This window comes from Lemur catta, chromosome 3, assembly GCF_020740605.2.
Source record: "Lemur catta isolate mLemCat1 chromosome 3, mLemCat1.pri, whole genome shotgun sequence".
Lineage (NCBI taxonomy): Eukaryota > Metazoa > Chordata > Mammalia > Primates > Lemuridae > Lemur > Lemur catta.
Window position 1 is genome coordinate 59,099,714 of NC_059130.1, and position 19,046 is coordinate 59,118,759.

At 36.5% G+C, this 19,046-nt stretch overlaps 1 protein-coding gene across 1 annotated transcript in view; it reads left to right on the forward strand.

The window, feature by feature from the left end:
* The first annotated feature begins 8,132 nt into the window (after nt 1–8,132).
* The window catches only part of ZNHIT6 (zinc finger HIT-type containing 6), a 49,763-nt gene continuing 38,849 nt past the window's right edge, over nt 8,133–19,046 (forward strand). The window contains exons 1-5 of the mRNA XM_045547619.1: nt 8,133–8,946; nt 10,131–10,196; nt 10,283–10,389; nt 10,487–10,572; nt 14,083–14,186. Of these exons, the coding sequence (XP_045403575.1) occupies nt 8,279–8,946; nt 10,131–10,196; nt 10,283–10,389; nt 10,487–10,572; nt 14,083–14,186 (1,031 nt within the window). The 5' untranslated portion in view covers nt 8,133–8,278. The remainder of the gene's footprint in view (nt 8,947–10,130; nt 10,197–10,282; nt 10,390–10,486; nt 10,573–14,082; nt 14,187–19,046) is intronic.

Here is a 19,046-nt window from a genome sequence, read left to right on the forward strand (position 1 = left end):
TTTTCTCTTGCTACAACAATACCACACACTGGGTAATTTATAAAGAAATCTATTTCTCAGAGTTCTGGAGGCTGGGAAGTTCAAGAGCACGTTGCCAGTGTCTGGTGAGCATTATTCCATGGCAGAAGGTGAAAGTGATCACTCAAGAGGCAACCAGGGCCAGACATGCTTTATATAACAACCCAGTCATGTGATAGCTAACCCACTTTCACAATAATGATAATAATCTCTCCATGAGGCACAGCCCTCATGGCCCAATTACTTCTTATTAGGCTCTACCTCCTAACACTGTTGCATTGGGGATTAAGTTTCCAATACATGGACTTTGGAGGACACATTCAAACCATAGCACTACCTGGTGTTTCCTAAACATATTGTACTTTCTCATTCCTCTGTCTGGAAAGCTCCCCTGCCTTCTCCTCTTAGCCAACTCCCATTCATTCTTCAAGTTAGCTCATTGGGAAAGCTTTCCCAACTTGCCCCACAAAAGAATGCATACACTTCCACTTTAGGTCACACTCTATAGTCCAATACTTGGTCCAGTATTTTGATTTTGCTATTTTCTTGATTGTCTCCCCTCACTAAACTTTGAGCTCCCCGAAGGCAAACTGTAGATGTTAGTGTTTATAATTATACAACATGGCAGTGTGTGATACATAATAGGTGCACAACTTCCTCATGTCTTTATGTTTTATTGTCTGTGTACCGGATACTATACTCTGAGTTGGCAATTCAAGCTAAGCAAAAAAGGCAGGGTCACTGTGCCCAATGAACTCATTGTCTGGGGGAGAAACTGATGTTAATCAAGTGATAATATTAATGAATGTATAATTATAATTTGAATTAAATTCTCTGAAACACACATGCACACACACAACCCTGACCTAGGTTGAGTGGGGGTAGGAGGAGTGGTCAAGGAAAGCTTCCCCAGGGAAGTAGAACTTGACTTGCCATCTGAAGGATGAGTGAGAGAAGACTGGAGAACAGATGTAGGCCAGAATATGTGAAATCTTTGCAAGGCCATGATAAGGATTTAGTTCTTTACCTTAGACTAGAGCATCAATTAGGCATTGAAGGTTTTTAAGGAGGTGACTGACATTATCAGACTTTGATTTGTAAAGATGCTCAGATTGTAGTCTGGAGAATGGATTGAATAGAAAAATATTTATTGACTAAATTAACAAATATATAAATTAACTAATACACTTACCTAATTCTTGAATATTTATTTTATGTTAACCTCATCTAATTGAAATGTGAATTTTAATAATACTTCCAGTATAGCACTGTCTAGCTGAAATATAATATGAGCCACATATGTAATTTCAAATGTCCTAATAGCCATATTAAAAAAGTAAGAAAAAGGTAAATTTAATTTTAATAATATATTATATGTAACCTAGTATATCTAAATACTTTCATTTCAACATGTAATCAATATAAAAATAATTTAATGATATATTTTACCTTTTTGTACAAAGTCTTTGAAATCTAGTGTGGATTTTACACTTACAGCACATCTCAATTCAGATAATCACATCTCAAATGTTCAATAGCCATTGTGGCTAATGGCTACCATATTGAAAAATGCAGTTATAATGCCTTCCCCCAGTGGTTCTCAAACCTGGCTGTTCATAGAAGTACCACCCAGAGACACTTGTTAAATATTTCCTGGTAACTGTCTCCATTTTGATTAAATGACTCTAGTGAGAAACCCAGAAATCTGTTTTTGATCCAATACACCAGGCAATGCTAATGCAACAATCCATGGACAAGTACACTGACAAGTTTTTGCATTGCCTCAAAGTTGTGAATATAATGAAATCTTTAGGCAGTCTGGGAAAAAATGAGCAATCCCTGGGAAGCCCAAAAGGAAGGATATTTCAGACACCCTTAAAATAATTTCTGAAATTCCTTACCATACAATATTGCTAAAAAATTCAATCTGGAGTCTTCCAGCTCCTGAAAAGATAGCAAACTATACAAGGCTATTGTCTCCCTGATTACCCAAATCCAATCCTAAAGATTCCACATAAGTGAGAGGCAGGGTGACAAATTTAAGCCTAACTAGGAAATCTGTAAACCCCTGGGAGAGGAAAGGAAGTTGTCTCACATCATGCTGGAAAAAGAAAGCCTGAAGGGGCAAAGAGGGACACTAATGGAGGTAGAAGGTGGAATGAAAAGATAGAATCTTTGATTGTGCCCTTTTCTACCCCACATTAGCCTGAGTGGATCACAGCCCACCCCAACTCAAGATGGGCATAAAAACAGCAGGGTCATCCCAGCACCTGCCCAAGGAGACAGAAGAACATCAGGGAAGCTCATATCTATGTATGCATATGGGTTGGTTAGGAACAGTCCTCTTCTTCCTTCCACCCACGGATGTACATGATTATCATAGAAGACAGGAGCTCTTGGGAAAATGATGGCAATGTAGGGGTACTGGGAGTCAACCTGAGAGGCATGTTCTCTTTGTAGGAGGGTCCACTGGGGCTGATGGAGCCCAGATTATAACACCAGAGGCTTTCTATCATAAGGCTCATTTGCTCTTCTTCTTACCCACTCCCCCCAAAAGAATCACCAGAAGAGTCACAATCCAAGTCTTATGCTTTAGAGCCTCCTTTTCAAATGTGAATTACAACTGTGCTTGCTGATACTCCCAAGGGAATATGAGATCACAGGGGAAAATATTGCAACATCTGAAGAGTGTAATTCCATAAGAGGTTTTTTTTAAAACTAGATAATTTATACTAGAGGAACAGAATTAATGGAAAAAAGTGAAGAATTTAAAATGAGTAAAAGAAATATCTTCAGAGATAAGAAAGGATATTAGAAATATGAAGCAATAAAAAGTAGAAACATTGGTGGTGAAAATATAGTAATTGAAATGAACTTAGTGGATAGATTGACTTCAAGAGTGGATACCATCAAATAACAAAATAATGAGGTAGAAATTACTTGGGGAATTCTCCCAGAAAGTATCTGGAAGCAATAAAAAAATGGGAAACATAAAATCTAAGGATACGAAAAAAACACTGATAAAAAAAAAACCTGACAACATTACAAGAGAACTACAGACAAATAAACACAGATGAAAACTCCTAAACAAAATATTAATTAATTGAATCCATATATGTAGATATATTGTAAAATAAATGAGTTTAGTAGGGTTATGGGATACAAAATTAATTTATAAAAATCAATTATATTTCTGTATGCTAGCAATGAAAAATCCAAAATAAAATTAAATAAATAATCCCATTCAAAATCACATCTAAAATAATAAAATACCTAGGAATAAATTTAGCAAAAGACATGAAAAGCTTATACACTGAAAACTGCAAAGCACTATTAAGTGATATTAAAGACCATCTAAATAAATAGGTGACATTCCATGTTCATGGACTGTAGGACATAATATTTGTAAGATACCAATCCTCCCAAATTGATCTATATATTCCACACAATCCCTATCAAAATCCCAGCAAGCTCTTTTGTAGAAATTGACACACTGACCCTAAAATTTATATGGAAATGCAAAGCACCTAGAATTGCCAACACAGTTTTCAAAAAGAGCAAAATTGGACTTACTGTAAAGTTATAATAATCAAGAGAGTGTGGTATTGGTATAAGGATAGACATATAGAACAATGAAACAGAGTATAAAGTCCAGAAATAAATCCTTACATTTGTGATCAATTGATTTTTTAAAACATCAAGGCAATTCAAGGAAAAAGGATGATCGTTTCAACAAATGGTGCTTGCACAATAAGATATCCATTTAAAAAGAACTTAAAACCATTACTTTGTACTACAGTTGGCTGTCAGTATCCTCAGTTCTGTGCCTGCAGATTCACCCAATTGCTGAAATTTGATCCACGATTGGTTGAATACATGGATGCTGAACCAGCAGATAGGGAGCCCGTGGATGTGGAGGTCAGGCTGTAGGATTCGATCATTCTCAAATTTCGCTGTTAGCAGGGGTCTTGGAAACAATCCTGTGCAAATATGGTGGTATGACTGTATATACAAAAACCAACTCAAAATGGGTGATGCACCTAAAGGTAAGAGCTAAAACTGTAAAACTTCTGGAAAATATGGGAGAAAATCTTTGGAACCTCGAGCTAGGCAAAGATTTATTAGTGTGATACAAAAAGTGCCATTCATTTAAAAATTAATAAACTGGATTTGATCGAAATGTAAAACTTTTTCTCTTTTAAAGACACAACTAAGAAAATGAAAAGCCACAGATTGGAAGAAAATATTTGCAAATCTGCAAGGAATTGGTATTAATTATCTACGTCTGTGTATCAATTACCCAGAAACTTAGCAGTTTAAAACAATAAACATTTGTATGTCATGCAATTTCTGGGTGTCAGGAATCTGAGTGCAGCTGTTGGCCAGAGCTGTAGTCACGTCAAAGCTGGGCTAAGACTAGAGAATCTTCTTCCAAGCTCACTCACATGGCTATTTTTTTTTTAATTTCAGCTTATTATGGGGGTACAAAAGTTCAGGTTATATATATTGCCCATGCCCTCCCCATCCCCCCAAGTCTGAGCTCCAAGCGTGTCCATTCCCCAGACAGTGCACCTCGCACTCATCAGGTAGGTATACACCCATCCGCTCCCCTCATCCCCCACATCTGTCCAACACCCAATTGGTGTTATTCCCAAATGTACACTTAGGTGATGATCAAGGAAACCAATTTGCACATGGCTATTAACAGGCCTCAGTTCCCTGCTGGTTGTTGGGCAGTATATTAGTTTCCAGGGCTGCTATAACAAAATAGAACAGACTGAGTGGCTTAAATAACTGATATTTGTTTTCTCACAGTTCTAGAAGCTAAAAGTCCAAGATCAATGTGTCAGCAGGTTTGTTTTTTTCTGAGGCCTCTTTTGGTGGCATGCAGGTAGCCACCACCCCACGGTATCTTAACATGGTCTTTTCTCTCCGTGTGTTTCCCTGTCGTCTCTTTTTGTGTCCAAATTTCCTCTTATGAGGATACCAGTCAGATTGGATTAAGGCCCACCCTAATGGCTTTATTCTAACTTCAAAACTTCTTTAATGGTTCCAGCTCCAAATATAGTCACATTCTGATGTACTGGGGAAGAATTTTATGAATTTTAAGGGGACACAGTTCAGCCTATAACAGCCAGAGACTTCAGCTCCCTGCCCCCAGGGCCTGTATGTAAGGTTGCTCAAGACAAGACAGCTTGCTCTCCCCAGAGGAAGTGCCCCAGGAGACAGAACAAAAGAGCAAGGGCCTACGACTGAAACCACAGACTTTTTCCAAACCTAATCTCAGAGGCAACATAATATTACTTCTGCTCTATGTTATCCTGAGATAAGAAGCAGCATTCTACACATTGGTCTGAATAACAAGTGGGGATTATTGAGGAACATCTTGGTGGCTGTCTACCACAAATTTGTATTCATAATATAGAGAGAACTACTACAGTTTGATAATAAAAAGACAATTCAATTAAAATGGGCAAAATATTTGAAATACATTTCATTACAGAAAATATATAAATAGTCTGAGCACATGAAAAGATGCTGAACATCGTTAGTCATTAAAGAAATGCAAATGAAATTCACAATGAGAAACCAGTACACACTTATAATCCAAAAAGTGACAATATCAAGCATTGGCAATGCTGTAGCAAAACTGGAACCCACAGCCAGTGGGAATGTAAAATGGTATAGCAAAATAGTTTGGCCATTTCTTAAAACTTAAAGATAAACTTACCATATGGCCCAGCAATTCCACTCTTAGGATCTACTCAAGGGAAATGAAAAGACGTCCACAAAAAAAGCTTATATACAAATGTGGAAGCAGAATGATTCTATGAGCTATTGCTCAAACTGGAAACAATCCAAATGCCTATCAACTGGTACATGAATGAACAAATGTGCTATATCCATACAATGAAATATTATTCAGCAATAAATAACAAAAGCAATAAAAGGAACAAACTGCTGATATTTAATGTATGCTACAACATGGATTCTCTCTGTCATCTAGTCCCTTTTCCTAGTGTAAAGATGCATCTAGCCTGAAGAGCCAGTCAGTTTCTCTCTGACCCCAAGGGCAACTAACACTTCTAAGTACCTCCAAAAGAGATTGTTCTTCTGGAAGCTACCTCCTCACAACCCATAGTGGATTTTACTCCTGCCCAAACTTACTTCAATGCTCCTTTCAGCACTGCTCAATCAGTAGTGCCCCAACTAAGTGCCTCTTCCTCACTCTGGTCCCCATTTAAAATTCCCATTCCCTGACCAATATGTGAATGAATAATAACAGCTGAATGCTCTGCAAACTAATAGCCTCTGATTAGGTAACACAAAGCAGCCCACCCTAAGAAGCCATTTCTTTGAAGTTTCGTCATGCAGCAATTGAGGAAAATATATATCTCACAAGACATTATGTGAAGATTAGGTGAAAGTGCCTAATGCCCAGTTGCCCAGTATGTAATAGTAATAATTTTTAAAAGTAGTTGAAACAGATGCAAGGGTCATCTTAGTTTTGTTTGAGTGTGTGTGTGTATATGTTTAGGTCCACTCCTGGGGGTTGAACTTTGGCCAAGTCTCTAAAAAGGGGAATATATATATATATATATATATATACACATATATATAATGAGAACTAAAAATAAAATCCTAAGCCCCCTAGCTGACTGATCAGTCTTGGCCAAGGGAACCCCAGAGAAACCTTAAAAACTGAGTTCTCAGCCATGACGGGATGGGAGGTCAGACAAGTCTCATTATGTCTTCTCCTTTTTACAATTTAGACACAACAATTGACTAGCATTAATGTTAAAATAGAAATCATAATACTGACAGAAGGGACTCTGTGGCAATAAGATACCTAAGGCCATGCCGGCATGTGTTAAGTCACACACCCCTACCCTTAAAGAATATACTGTATTCTGCCACAAGGTTTTTATTTTTCTCTAGCAACTAAGCAAGCACTAGCCTCAAGATAAGCAATATTAAAACAATTGCAGCTTACCCACTGACCCAAGGTGACTAACTGATCCTGGTCCAAGAGCCATAACTACAGCTTTGATTGGACAAGAGACTGAGTTCAGCAACTTCTTCCTGATAAGAAGACCACCCACCATGGACATTCTGGCCAGTTTTACAGAGGCTGCCTGCTTGAGTACCTTGCTGTCTCTGCTTCACCTTTTGATTTAATAGGACCTAATTATAATGTATTTATATGTCAACTCTCCACCCCAAAGTGAACATGGGTCACGTGTAATATGAATGTTCGCTTATCATGCATGCCTGTCTCCCCTTCTTGAATATTCATAGATCCTCCTATAACTTATTGCATGTGCATACTTGGCCAACTCATTTGGCATAAATTCCTGTTGCACCCTCCCCTCCCTCAAACAGCCTGTTTCCAGCCTCCTCAGAGGCTGTGCTTCTAAACCTGTCAGAATAGCCACCTTGCAGGCTGTAACCTGTAAGAAATAAATAAGTTTATAAACTGTGATTTTAAAGTTGACTGTGTATATAATGTTCTCTTACAGAGTCCTGTAAAATGCTGAGAATGGGGAACAGACTGATGCAGGCTATTACTGACAAACAGTTGAAAGAATTAAGTTAATGGCCTCTTTTCTACCTGAAACCTACCATGATGCCCAGTAATAACAGCCACCATACATTGAGTTTGCGTCAGTCATTGCTAGTTGAGTCCCATGCATGATTTCATGTAATCTCCATAATAACATGAAGACATTTGTGTAATACCATCGTCCTTAGTTTACAGGTTGAAAAAACTAAAGCTTTGAAGAGGCGTAACATCAGGTGTGTCCTCCCTTTTCATACAAGATGATTTAATTGTTAATACAGATTAGGGTGGGTATGCCCATTTCACGAGTGGGTTTGTTTCTCTTTCCTTGGCCGGCCTCCTCCACTCCCCGGAGCGCGGCGGGTCGCCGAGAGTGGGCGGCGGCGTCCCCCGGGCAAGGGAACGGCGAAACCCCCGCGGGCAGCCACAGTGGGCGTGGCCTCGCGCGGATTCTCTCAGAGGATCTGGGCCGGTCCGCCACAGAGCCGTAAAGAGCGCTAAAAGTCGTGAAGTGTAGAGGCACGAAAGCGTTGCTTTACGGCGATCCGGGCGATATTGCCAGGCCGGCGTTCGGGGCTTGTATCCTCTCGGCTCTACACGTGGGCTGCTGTAGGTGTTCTGGCCCGTAATTCTTCCTGTTGGCGTGGAGCAGCCACATCGAAGGACAGAGTGGCAGCGGAGGTCAAGGGTCGTGAGCTGATGGAGTTTGCTGGTGAAAATGAAGGAACGTCGGGAGGAGGTCTCCAGAGTGTAGCTGAGGGGGCGCGGTTAAGTCCCAAGTCGGGTAGGGAGGAAGTCAGGGACTTAGCAGGGATGGAGAAGGCCGGCGGTGGAGAGGAGGGGAATGGGCCAACAGGAACGATGAAGACAGGAGATGGAGAGAAAGGAAGTGGACAAAGGGCAGGGGAGATGGGCATGGACTTACCGGTTGTGAAACAAGAGGTTATGGACTGGCCAGAAATAGAAGGCACGTTGGATGGCCAGTGGGTTAAGCAGGAGGTGGAGGATAGGCCTGAGGTGAAGGAAGAGAAAACAGGCATATTGGAGGTGAAGCAGGAGATGCAGAGTGGTAGGGTGATAAAAGAAGAGAAGATGGATGAGCCAGAGGTAAAGGAAGAGAAAGTGAAGGTGAAGGAAGAGTTAATGGACTGGCCAGAAGTGAAGGAAGAGAGGAAGGATAACTTGGAGATAAAACAGGAGGAGGTGTTTGTTGGTCAGAACGTAAAAGAGGAGGAGATGATGGATGGAGTGCTTGTAAAAGAAGAGAAGGATTTCCTGAAGAAAGAAGTGATGGATGATACGGAGGTGAAAGAAGAGCTTCAGATAAATCACCGGCTGGGCTGCAAGCGGAAACTGGCCATGTCAAGGTAAGGCAAGGAGAAATCCAATTGGGGGAATAAAACTAAAGTTCTCTTGTCTAGAGTTAAGGAAACTACACTATCAGCAGAAGGTAAGATAGTGAAAAATAAGAATAAGTTTGTGATTCTGGAGTCTGAGTGGTATTGGTTGGCGGGGTTGGGAAGGGGAGGATGTTACCAGATGACCACAAATTCAGTGAAAATATGTGAAGTTGTTAGTATCCAGTGGGCAATGGTCAAGTGAAATTTCCAAAGGACCATAAGATCCTTTGGAACAGGATCTGGCTTGACTTAATATGCTTTGAGAGAGGATAGAGATGAGAAAAAGCCTAATAAAACCAACAATGACAAAGTGGATTAAGTTAAAGTTAGACAAAAACACATTTGACCTCACTCAATTGTCAAATTTCTGTACAGATTCTATGATAATATTTATTGCTTTTGATTTAATTTCCTTAGTGTGGGATCAATCATGTTGACAACAAAGGAAATAAAAGTGGTCAGATTCTTGGGAATATTACTGTCTAGAAGAATATAGGGGACCAAATAGAAGTAGCTGTAGTTTGGTTGTCCCAAGATCCTAGAAGAGCAGTTGAGGACAGATGATGGGTAAAAGCATCTCTAGACTATTTTGAAGCCCATTCTAGGTTAGCTGTGGAGTTGAGGGGAAAAGGTGCTACTGCTGGTCTCTAAATTTGACTGTGTCTTATGTTCTATTTTCTGGTGTGTGTAGGCTTTTAAAATATCTAAACATAACTTATGGACTAGACTTCTGGATACACACACATACAATCACACAGTCATTACCAGATTGCCAGGAATTACAAGTTAAAATATCTGAATAATCTCATTCTCTAATTATAGTAGAAAAAGAAGTCAAAAGTGAGATGAGTTTTTAAAAATTTAATACATGTTTTCTTTTACCATTGTAAATGTAGTTGTTATTTGGAGACAATTTCATAAAGAATTTTCAAATGATGTTTAACAGCTGTCAAATACTTTATCAGTTATCTCCATGTACTTTTTAAAAAAGATCTTAATCCCATCCACTTATACTTGCATTTACTGTATTCACTGTGACTGATGTTTATAAATTGATTGTGACAAGTAATTCAATCAGCATTCAAAGTTTATAAACAGATAAGTAGAATTAATATTTGATAACTTAATAAATTACATATGGGCTTTTGTAGGTGTGAAACTTGTGGTACGGAAGAAGCAAAGTACAGATGTCCACGTTGCATGCGATATTCCTGCAGGTATATATGTAACTTCCTATCTTATTATCTACATTTGTATCTTTCTTACCCTAAAATATAAAAGTGCTTTCTCTTTGTTTCTTTAGTTTGCCCTGTGTAAAGAAACACAAAGCAGAATTGCTGTGTAATGGAGTTCGAGATAAAACTGCTTATGTATCAATACAACAGTTCACTGAAATGAATCTCCTAAGTGGTAAGCCATTTTATGCATAACAGATTGATTTTTCCTGGCCATTGGTATATATCATTTGTTTATTCTTCTGTTTATTCTGTTATTTTGAAATTTTTAGATTATCGATTTTTGGAAGATGTGGCGAGAACAGCAGACCATATTTCTAGAGATGCTTTCTTGAAAAGACCAATAAGCAATAAACATGTAAGTATTTTTTTTTACCTAATCCCTTCCAGTTAGAATTCCTTTCAATCAATTAAATTCATTTTTTTCACTTGACAAATATATTACGTGGCTACCATGATCTAGGGCTATGCTGGTTACTAGAAATATGGCAGTGACCAAAGCAAAGTCCTTCCCCTCATGGAGCTTGTATTTAGTGGGAGAGACAGGACATGCTTAGAGCAACAAATGTAATTTCACATAGAATTGAGTGAATGTAGAAAATAAAGGTGGCTCAGGAGATTAACATGAATGAAAATGGTGTTTGTTGGGGTAGGTTGTTAGGGTAGTATTTTTGATACAATGGTCAGGATAAGCTTCTCTAAGGGATGATATTTAAACAATGATCTGAATGATGGGAAAGAGGCTGTCTATGTGAACATTTGGAGAAAGATTATTCCGGTAAAGACAAAGGTAAAAGGAAAGACCTGAATGAGGAACAAGGTTGGTGCATTTGAGGAATTAAAGGAAGGCAGAGCGACTGAAGCATAGTGAGTGAGGAGGAGCATGTTGAACATGAGGTTAGAGAAACTGGTGAGGGTTTCTAACGTAGTCTAAATGCACATGGAAACCTTTGGAAGGTTTTAGACATGTTTGCTGTTTGAAAGACCGCTCTTGCTGCTGTGTGGACTTTAGAGGGAAGGGTGGAACACTAGAAGCAGGGAGACCAGTGATCCACGTGAAATGATAGTGGCTTGGGTCATGGTGTTAGAATTATTGGGAATTGATTAGTTTCTGGTTTTGAAGGAAGAACTATCAAGATTTGCTGTTCTAATATGCTCAGTTTTCATACTCTTGCATCCCTTTTTCATTCCTTAAAGACTACGCAAAATTAAAGCTTACATATTAGAAATAGTTTGCAACCAGTATTGTTCTAGAGATTCATTAATAGTATTAATAGAATTAATGGCATTATGTTCATTTTTCAGAGACCATTTTAGTATTGGAGTTGCAAGATTTTCATATCCTTTAAACCGTTTATTTTATTGTTATTATTGGTATAGACATGACATTACACATATCTGAAGGGTAATTATCATGTATGAACTTATTTTTCCTTGAGCTTAATTAAGCATAATTAAAATTCTACTAAAAGTCAAAATACTTTTTAAAATTTTTTAAATTGTGAAATATAGCATATATATTAAAAAATCATAAAGTAGAAATATGCATTATAGTGAATAATTATTAAAGAAACATTCATGTAACTACCACCAGGTCTAGAGTTAGAACACTGCCACCTTCCTAGAAGTTCCCTGCCACGCTCTTGTGTCCTTCCCTAATCCTTTCTCATTTCCACATTTATTTTTCTATCTTAGGTCCATACCATAATTTATTTATCCAGTCTATTTTTTATGGACTTTAGATTTTCTGTAAGAAAAAAAAAATTTAGAAACGATGCTACTACTCTTGTTTATAAATTGTGGTTTGCATGTGAACGTGTTTTTCTAGGTTTTATGCCTGGGAGTGGAATTGCTGTGTTGTGGAGTATGCATGTCTTCCATTTGACTAGATTTTACCAAAACCTTTTCCCAAGTAGTTACACCAGTTTATACCCCCACCAGTAGCATGTAAATGTACCCGTCATCACATTCTTTCTAGTACTTGATTTGGTCAGACCTTTTAGATTTTAATTAATCTGATGGCTGTGTAGTTTTACTGTGGTTTTAAATGTGTAATTCTCTGATTGCTGATGAGGTTGAACACCTTTCAGATATTTCATTGGCCATTTGAATTTCCTCTTTTGTGGAGTGCCTGTTCAAGCCTTTTGCTGATCTTTTCATTGATAAACTTTCTTTTTCTTACTGGTTTATAAGAATTCATGGTATTACTTGGATGCTAATCCAAGTTGGTTGTGTATTATAAATACCTTCTTCTATTCTATGGCTTGTGTTTTCACTCTGGTGTCTTTTGAACAGATGTTTGTAATTTTAATGTAGACAAATTTATTATTTGTCTCCTTTATAGTTAGTATTACATGTGTTTATAAAGAAATCCTTCCCCTACCTTGAAGTTAAGAAAGTATTCTCCCATAATTATTGTTTAAAGCTTTATAGTATTACATTTCACATTTCTGTCTCTAAACTACCTAGAATAGATTTTTGGTATCATGTAAAGTGGAGGTCCCATTTAATTTTCCATAGTCCACTTTTCCTACGCCATCTATTGGAAAGTTCATCTTTTCCCTACTGTTCTTCAGGATCACCTTTGTCATCTGTCAAGCATCCACATATGCTTAGACCAGTCTCTGGCTGTTGGTATACTGGTCTATCCTGCACCAATACTATATTCTCTCAATTATTGTAGTTTTTTACTAAAACTCGTTCCTTGATGGAGTATATCCTTCCACTTTGTTCTTTTTTCTAGAGTATGACTATTCTGTGTTCTTTGCATGTGAGCAAGGCAAATCATTGCAAATCTGAGGAAGGACTGGCCCATGGCCACAACTTCTAATAGATTTTTTTTTCATTTTTCTCTGTTCCAGTCTGACCATACAAGTTTCCTAGCATGCTCTGGGAGTAGAGTTTATTTCTGGTTCACCTTTATCCTGAAGGTGTTTTATTCTATCACTCAGCTTAATATGTTTTCAGTTGGAGGGTTGATCATTGCTATTATAATCACTTACAATAATCACTGCCATTACTGAAACCAGAGTACTCTAAAACATTTTCCTACTTAGCCAGTGATAGCTGACCCTTCCTCTCCCTTAGCTTATTACTTGATTGTAGTTCTTCACATTACAAATTCTAGATCCTCATTCACTTAACAAAAAAAACCCCCAAAACTTGCTTTTATACTTTGCCTTTTCTTAGAGTGACCTTTCTTCTTCCTTGACTTAATAGAAATCTGATGATATTATTTCTTTCACAACTCTGGAGTTGCCTAATTCAGCTTAACCAACCCAGGTGGTCAGTGGGTCTAACATATGTCAGAGCCAGAATGTTCTCATATCCTATTTTGTATTGCCCACAACAGTGGCTACTTGAAGTTAGGCCTTGTACTAGGCAGTGTTATGGTTCCTCCTTTGAGTGAGCTACCTATCTAGTATAAAATCATGGATATATACAGCTAACTATGGTATAAAACCATCAGTAAGAGAAACAAAGAATTGTATAGCTAGCCCCTATGATTGCCACAAATGACCTGTATTCTTTTTAAATCTGTGCGACATTCTTCTTTTGGCCCATAGAACATACAGTTAAAAGCACATGCTCTGGAATTAGACCTGGATTTGAATACAGGTTATACCTCTCAGAGATAGCTGTACGATGTTGGAATCTCATTAATTCTTACTGCTAAAGTGGAGATGATAATATAATACTGATTTCATTGAATCATTGTGAAGATCAAATGAAATTACTACTTAGAACTGTTTGTGAAGCATAATAAGTACGCTGTAAAAGATAACTGTTCTATTATTGAACACTGTTTTACTCACTTTTGAAATTTAAGGCATTTTAAAATCAATTTGTGTTTGTTTTTGGTTGTTAGATGTACTTTTTGAAAAATCGTGCACGAAGGCAAGGTATTAACTTAAAACTTCTACCCAATGGATTTACCAAGAGGAAAGAGAATTCAACATTTTTCGATAAGAAGTAAGTTGCTAACTTCTTTTTAGTGTATTGTGTGTTCTGATTTGATCAGGAGCGTCTTTTAAGGTGTGGCTTGCTATAGAGCATTGGTGCCCAAAGTGTGATCTGTGGACCGTTTGTTATTGGTTCATGACAAGATAACTGTAGTAATTATGTCATGTGACTCTGATAAAACTTTGGGCTTGAAGTGTGTATGTGATAGCCTTTGAGAAGCTTCTCAAACATTAATATGTGTATGAATCACCTAGGCATCTTGTTAAATATGCTTGTTTTGATTTTTTAATAGGCTGGGTTGGAGTTTGACATTGTGCCTTTCCAACAAGCTCCCCGGTGGTGCTGATTATTTATTTGAGAAGCATATTTTGAGTAGCGGAGTCCTAGAACAACACTCTCATACATTGGACATAAGACTGTTTCTCTGAGACCTAAGATACCATGAAAGTATTTCAGGGGCTTCTAGGACAAAGCAGTGAGTCAAAGTAGGACCCCTCTACTGTTTTAATCAGAGCAGCTTGACTTTTATAATCCTTTCTACATTGGGATTGCAAATGAGATTTCATTTAAAAGCGGGAAATAAGAAGGGGGCTTTGAAAACATTTACTCTAATAGTGAATCTTTGAGTACAGATAACATAACAGATTAATTTGCTGCTCTCTGAAAGTGTTGAGTTGGAAAGGCCCCAAGAATAGAGGAAAACAGGATCCAAAAGTACTTTGGGTAGCCAGCTAAATTATTGGATAATGTCTTTCAGAAGTTAAGATTTTGGTTTAAAGTAAAAAAACCTGAGGAAGTCCCTTCCTCTTCAGCCTCTTAGTAAATATGGGGCCTTGAATAAATCGCTTCCTATTCTCTGAGCCTCATCTGTATGATATCAGAGTTGGGCTGGGCAAATTCTAAGATTCCCTTCCAATTTTACTGTTTCATAAATTGAAAAGACGGAGCCACTAGAATTCTCTATCATTATTCTAATAGAACTTTCACCTTTTCAAGGCTGTTAGATAATTAGGAGATGGTGTTATCCATTTATTTTATGTTTCAAGATATAAATATTTGTAAAAGTGGTTTTCCTTTTTCCTGGTTGGCTTTCAAAAGTAATGTCTTACATTTATCAAGTATGAGAGGATTCCTTTGTACATTTTGAAAATGACATATGTAGAAATTGAAATAATTTATTTGAAGGTTAGGGTAACTGGTTTGTGCCTTCCCAAATAGAAAATGTATTCCTGTTATACAAAGGAAACCATTCAGAATGATTGTCATCAGAGATTAGTTCTTAGTAGCCTCAAGTATAACATTTTTGTGTCTCTAGGTACATGAATGAATGTGGGAAATTTTTTTCCAAGAATATTACACTCAGTATATTTTCTGGGCTTAGTAACCAAATTTGTGTTAATGTTTTATGTTATTTTGAAACATCCCAGGTCTCTGAAATGTCATATCAGACTCTTGCATTAGCCTTTTCCTCATGAATGTATAGAGATTTGGGGTTGGTCTTCTTACATTTTTAGTGTTTTCCCACAAGGAAATTAGCAACATATTACATAATAGGCTTTAGAGTAAATTTCTTTTTTTTTTTATTATTAGAGTCAATTTCTTAGTGTCTTTCACATCTGTAAAGTGGAGCTGATGATAACTACCATATGGAGTTGTGGCCTTTAGTGTTTTTTGTTTGTTTGTTTGTTTGTTTTTAACAGCACCAGCATCATCTGGGAACCTTTAGTGTTATTAATTCACCTAGGCAGTAATAGCATGTAGGAAAGAATCATTTTATAGTAGCTATTGTAAAAATAATACATGCATATCATAAAGTTTAAAGGAGAAATAGCACCTAGAATTCCACTGTCTACAGATGACCTCTGATAAAATTTCATAATGTTTCCTTCTAATTGTATATGTTCTTTTTTCATTTAATAAAGTAAAGCATAGTAGTAAATACTTAAATAAAACTATGAAAAGTGACATGACTCTACCCAAGTTAAAAATTATTAATGTTTATGACTATATGCACATACCTTTTTCTTGCAGCTAGATTTTCCACTTAGCAATATATTTTGAGCCTCTTTTCTTATTAATGTACAGCTATTTCATTATTTTTAAGTAGCATATTCCAACTATGACTATATCCTAATTTAATTAGTTATTCCCATATCCATGAACATTTAGCTTATTTGTAGTTTTTCATTATTACACATAATGCTGTAATAAACATTAGTGAACAAATTATTTTGTGTGCTTAAGTGACTTTTTCTATAGGATGAAATCCTAGAAAGCAAAGTTACTGGATCAGAAAGCACATGCATTTAAACTTTTGAGAGAAACTCCCAAATTATTCTCAGAAGTTACTACTTTGTACCTTCATCAAAAAAAAAAAAGATAGTGCCTATTTTAGTTATACCTGCACTTTTATTGAATGTTACCAAACTTTTTTTGTATCTTTAATTATTAGAGAAGCTGATTTCTTAGATTTTTTATTTCCTGTTAAGACATTGCCAGGTGTCCCCTGGAGGAACCAGAATTACCCCTATTTGAGAACCACTGATTATGATGAATACAGAAGACATACTTACTGACTTTATAGTTCTAATCTTTTCTTGATATATATGATAGAATCAGGATTCTGATGTTGTATGCTTCATCTTTAGGGGGAAAAAAAATGAAAAAAGACATTTAGGAGTACCTTGTTCATAATACCTGTTTTATCAGTCATTCACATGAAAATGACCAAAGTTGTAGATGATTGCAATGTTTGCTGAAAGGAGGGAAGAAGGGGATATGAAATCTTTCCAGAGAATTCTGTTCAGCTACCATGCCGCCAGTATTCTGGTTTTGAGAGACTAGTTTTCAGTACTTTTTCCAACTAACTTTCAAAAGTTGGTTAAAGCTTTGACTCAGATAAACATGAATTTTCATATTGCCTCTATCATTTGATACACAGGTGACCTTGAGCAAGATCTGACTTACTGGGTTATTGAGAGGATTAAATGAAGTAATAACTGAACAACTGAACAACAGTGCTGGGACATAGTAAATAATATGCAATGACATTTGAAGGTCTACATTCCCTTATCTGAAATCCTCGAGAATATACTACATATACTATATATCACATTCACCCCTCATAGGTTTGGGCCAGCACTGCAAAATCAAACCATAATACTATTTCTGCAGTGAAACCTATACATGCTCACATTATAATGAATACATAATGACTGTAAACTGGCCCAGTCAGGTTTTGCCATCAAAGGAATTCAGCCAGATCTTTCAGTTTCAAAGACTTGGGGATTTGGGAATTATTGATATGAGACTTTGGTCTTGTACTAAGGTTATTATCAATACCCCCTAGGTATTAAATTGGTCCTTTGCTTGTTTAAGTAACTTGAGCTACAGTATAGTCAAAAACTCAGATTAAAGTTGTTTGAAATGTAAATGTTTTGATGGTAACTTTTGAAGAATCTGAGTCAAGAATTTTTGGTACTGTATTTGTAACTTCTCCAGAAAGTCTAAAATTATTTCCCAAAGAAAAGTTTTAATTTTAAATGTCCCCCATATGAAGTGTGACTAATATGCTGTCGTGCCTGAATTACCTCTGTAGAGCTATCAGCAGGTGACTATAGCAGCAAATGAAATGGGTACCTTAGAAGAACCAGTTCATCCTAACCCAGGCAGTAATTTTTGACCAGTATGACTCCAAATCTCCTAAAATTATATGCAAAATTATGCATGAATTTTTCTAAGAATAGGAACTATAATTTTCACTGAATTGTCAGTGAGGTATAACATTAATCAGTCAAAATGTATTCAATGAGGTGAATTTTAGAGGACTGATGAATTTGCAAGAATACCATAATGGATAGCTTTAATGAACAAAGAGAAGTTCAGAGATACTTATGTTAAGAATAAGTTAAGCCAAAGTAAGGTTGACATCATTCTCTGTTAAAAATAAAGGAGCTTAATAAAGAAATGTAGTCTCCCCTACTTATTTTGGAACAGATCCCAAACTACTTTAAGATTGTGGCTCTTTCAGAGATAACTCCTTTACCTCATATTTTTGTAGGGGTTATAACTTCATGTTCACTTTCATCCAGTGCTAATAAAAAATTATTGAAAGAAATATGAAAGATCTATATGAAGAAAGGTTAAACTCCACTGAATGACTTGAAAGAATTTGAATAAATGGAAATAAGAACCTTGTTCTTAGGGGACTCAATTTTGTAGAAATAACATTTCTTAAATGACCTTTAAGTCTTATGTGAGCCTAATCAAAATATCAGTGGGATTTTGTTTATTTTTTATTGTTATTCATTTAATTATTTATTGAGAAAGAAGAGAGTTCCTGACAAAATGACTAAAGTTCATTTTGAAGAATAGCATGGAAGAAGTACCAGGAAAAACCTGAAAAAGAAGAGTAATGAGGCTAGACTCATTAAAATTTATGAAATTGTAGTAAAGTTTTATGGTGTTGGCATAGAAATCTATAATTCATTTAGATTATAGAAAGTAAACACAGTATATTTTGTTCTCTGGTATATGACCAAGGTAACATTTTAAATTAATACAAATAATTACTTATTCAATCAGTGGGGTTGAGACCACTTACCATTTGGGGGCAAAACCTGTATCTTTTAAGATAACATCTAGGTGGATCAAAATCTTAAAATGAAATAAAAAAATTAGAATATTTTCATAATCTTGAAGAGAAGAAGCATTCCATCCAGGAGCCGTAAAGGGGAAAAAACGCTAAGTCTACATAAAATTTAAACAATTTATGTGACAAAAAAAGACCATAATAAAGTCAAAAGGCAGACTGGACCCCCAAAATCTTTAACAGATATGTCAAAGAGTGCTTATTCATTAATAAGAAAA